At 43.4% G+C, this 1,815-nt stretch overlaps 1 protein-coding gene across 1 annotated transcript; it reads left to right on the top strand.

The window, feature by feature from the left end:
• The first annotated feature begins 896 nt into the window (after positions 1-896).
• LOC116409497 (nuclease EXOG, mitochondrial-like) lies at positions 897-1,538 on the top strand. The gene has a single exon (XM_031898155.1). It carries the CDS (start codon positions 918-920, stop codon positions 1,476-1,478), a length of 561 nt encoding a protein of 186 aa, XP_031754015.1. The 5' UTR covers positions 897-917; the 3' UTR covers positions 1,479-1,538.
• The last annotated feature ends 277 nt before the right edge of the window (positions 1,539-1,815 follow it).

Below are 1,815 nucleotides of genomic sequence, written 5' to 3'. Positions count from 1 at the left end.
GAGCCTGTGCTGGCTGTTCCTAGCCTTCCCCCATATGGCTGAAACTCACCTATCTGATAACTTTAATGAGTGCAAGAATTTTTTCTATAAAAATGAGCCCCCCACAGGATTTCAGAATATTGCTGAACCTCTTCATATTGATGATGGTTTTTCAAACACAAGGAATAAACGCCCAACCTCTAAAGCGTATATCTGTCAGATGTATAAAAACCAGACTTACTTTGCTACTCTGTATGATCAATGGAGGCGCATCCCCCTGTATTCTGCTTATAAACTGGATAAGAGGTCACTGCCGAATCTAACAAGGAAACAAAAGAACAGACCGTCCACATTCAATGTAGAGCCCCAGGTGAGTGTCTCCTACTGATAATATTAATTTAGTTACACACCGAGTATATAATGATGTTAAATGGAGAGGCTGAAAAGTTTCCCAAGTCAGGAATTCAAAAATAACCACCTGGTTTGGGGGCACTAAGAGCAACATCCAAGGGGTTGGGGAGCAACATGTTGCCCCTGAGTCACTGGTTGGGGTTAGGGGTTATTTACATTTCCCAGTGTCAATAGGGCAGTTGCGCATCATTCATCAGCAGAGATAGGATGAGCCATTGGGTGGCATTTATGACCGCCAGTGCACTGAGCAAAGTGCAATTTCAATCCCTGGGTGCAGAGTGGCACCAAACATCATATTCCAGTTGTTCTGGCCCCAGCTTTTTCCATGGAGGCAACATCAGAACAGCTGGAATTGTGAAAGCAGGTAAAGCCCAAGGGTTGACTGGAAAGCTGAAAGGCCTTGGTGAAAAGATGTTGTGTGTGCCTTGGGGAAGCAATAAAAGAATAGACATATTTCAGACTGAACCCAGGTAATTTTACATTCACCCTTTCTGTTCCAGCTGGTTTACAGACACTTGGCAGGTAACATGCTGCCTGAGAGACAAACAGAGCATTCTATCACTGAATATAACAGGAAAAAGAACATTAGAGGGAAGAAGGCATCCGATCTGCTGAGAATGAGCCAAGCTGTTAATGCAGATTACAAAGGAAGCGGTTATACACGAGGGCACATCAATCCCAATGGGCATCATGTGACACAGGACAGCCGGAAGGCCACATTCACCCTGACCAATGTGGCCCCAATGACTAAAGAACTGAACAATAATATATGGAACAGATATGAGAATGAGATGATTAAAATTGCTAAGACGTGCTCCTCTATGTATGTGGTGACTGGCGTTGTACCAAGTAAATCTAAATGGATTGGGCAAAAGCGAGTGAATATTCCCAGCCACGTGTGGAGCGCTTACTGCTGCACTGGTGCAAATGAGCGGCCAATAAAGTCAGGGGGGGGAATAGGTGCCAACGGCAACTTAAAAAAACCCATTGAACTAATTCAAATGCCTGAATTTCAAAACAAGCTTACAAAGTTGCTTAACATAAAACGAAATATTGATATATTCCATAGTGGCTGCAAACACGAATAGCTATGGCTAGTGAGGGTCAGGTTCTCTTTTAACACTGTCAAGGCTCATAGCTGGATCCAGTTCTGCTAACCCATAGTAACCAGTTAGATGGTAGAATAGTGAAAGCTTCCTACTGATTGGCTATTAAACCTAGAACAAGCTTTGCACCTGTTATTAAATTACCCCATGGCTTTATATCTAGACCAGTCAGAACCTGGACCCTCTAGCTTTATACAACCCCTGTGCCTTCAGAACAGCTTCCTGCAGCCTCATGAGTAGATCATTAAGTTGCTTTGCCCTTGGATGTACCCAACTCATTACTTTAGAACCTACCATTCTCATTAAGCTTTCTAGGGCT

The sequence above is a fragment of the Xenopus tropicalis genome, chromosome 3 (assembly GCF_000004195.4).
Source record: "Xenopus tropicalis strain Nigerian chromosome 3, UCB_Xtro_10.0, whole genome shotgun sequence".
Taxonomy (NCBI): domain Eukaryota; kingdom Metazoa; phylum Chordata; class Amphibia; order Anura; family Pipidae; genus Xenopus; species Xenopus tropicalis.
Note: the sequence above shows the minus strand (reverse complement) of the source record. Positions and strands in the feature narration are given on the sequence as shown.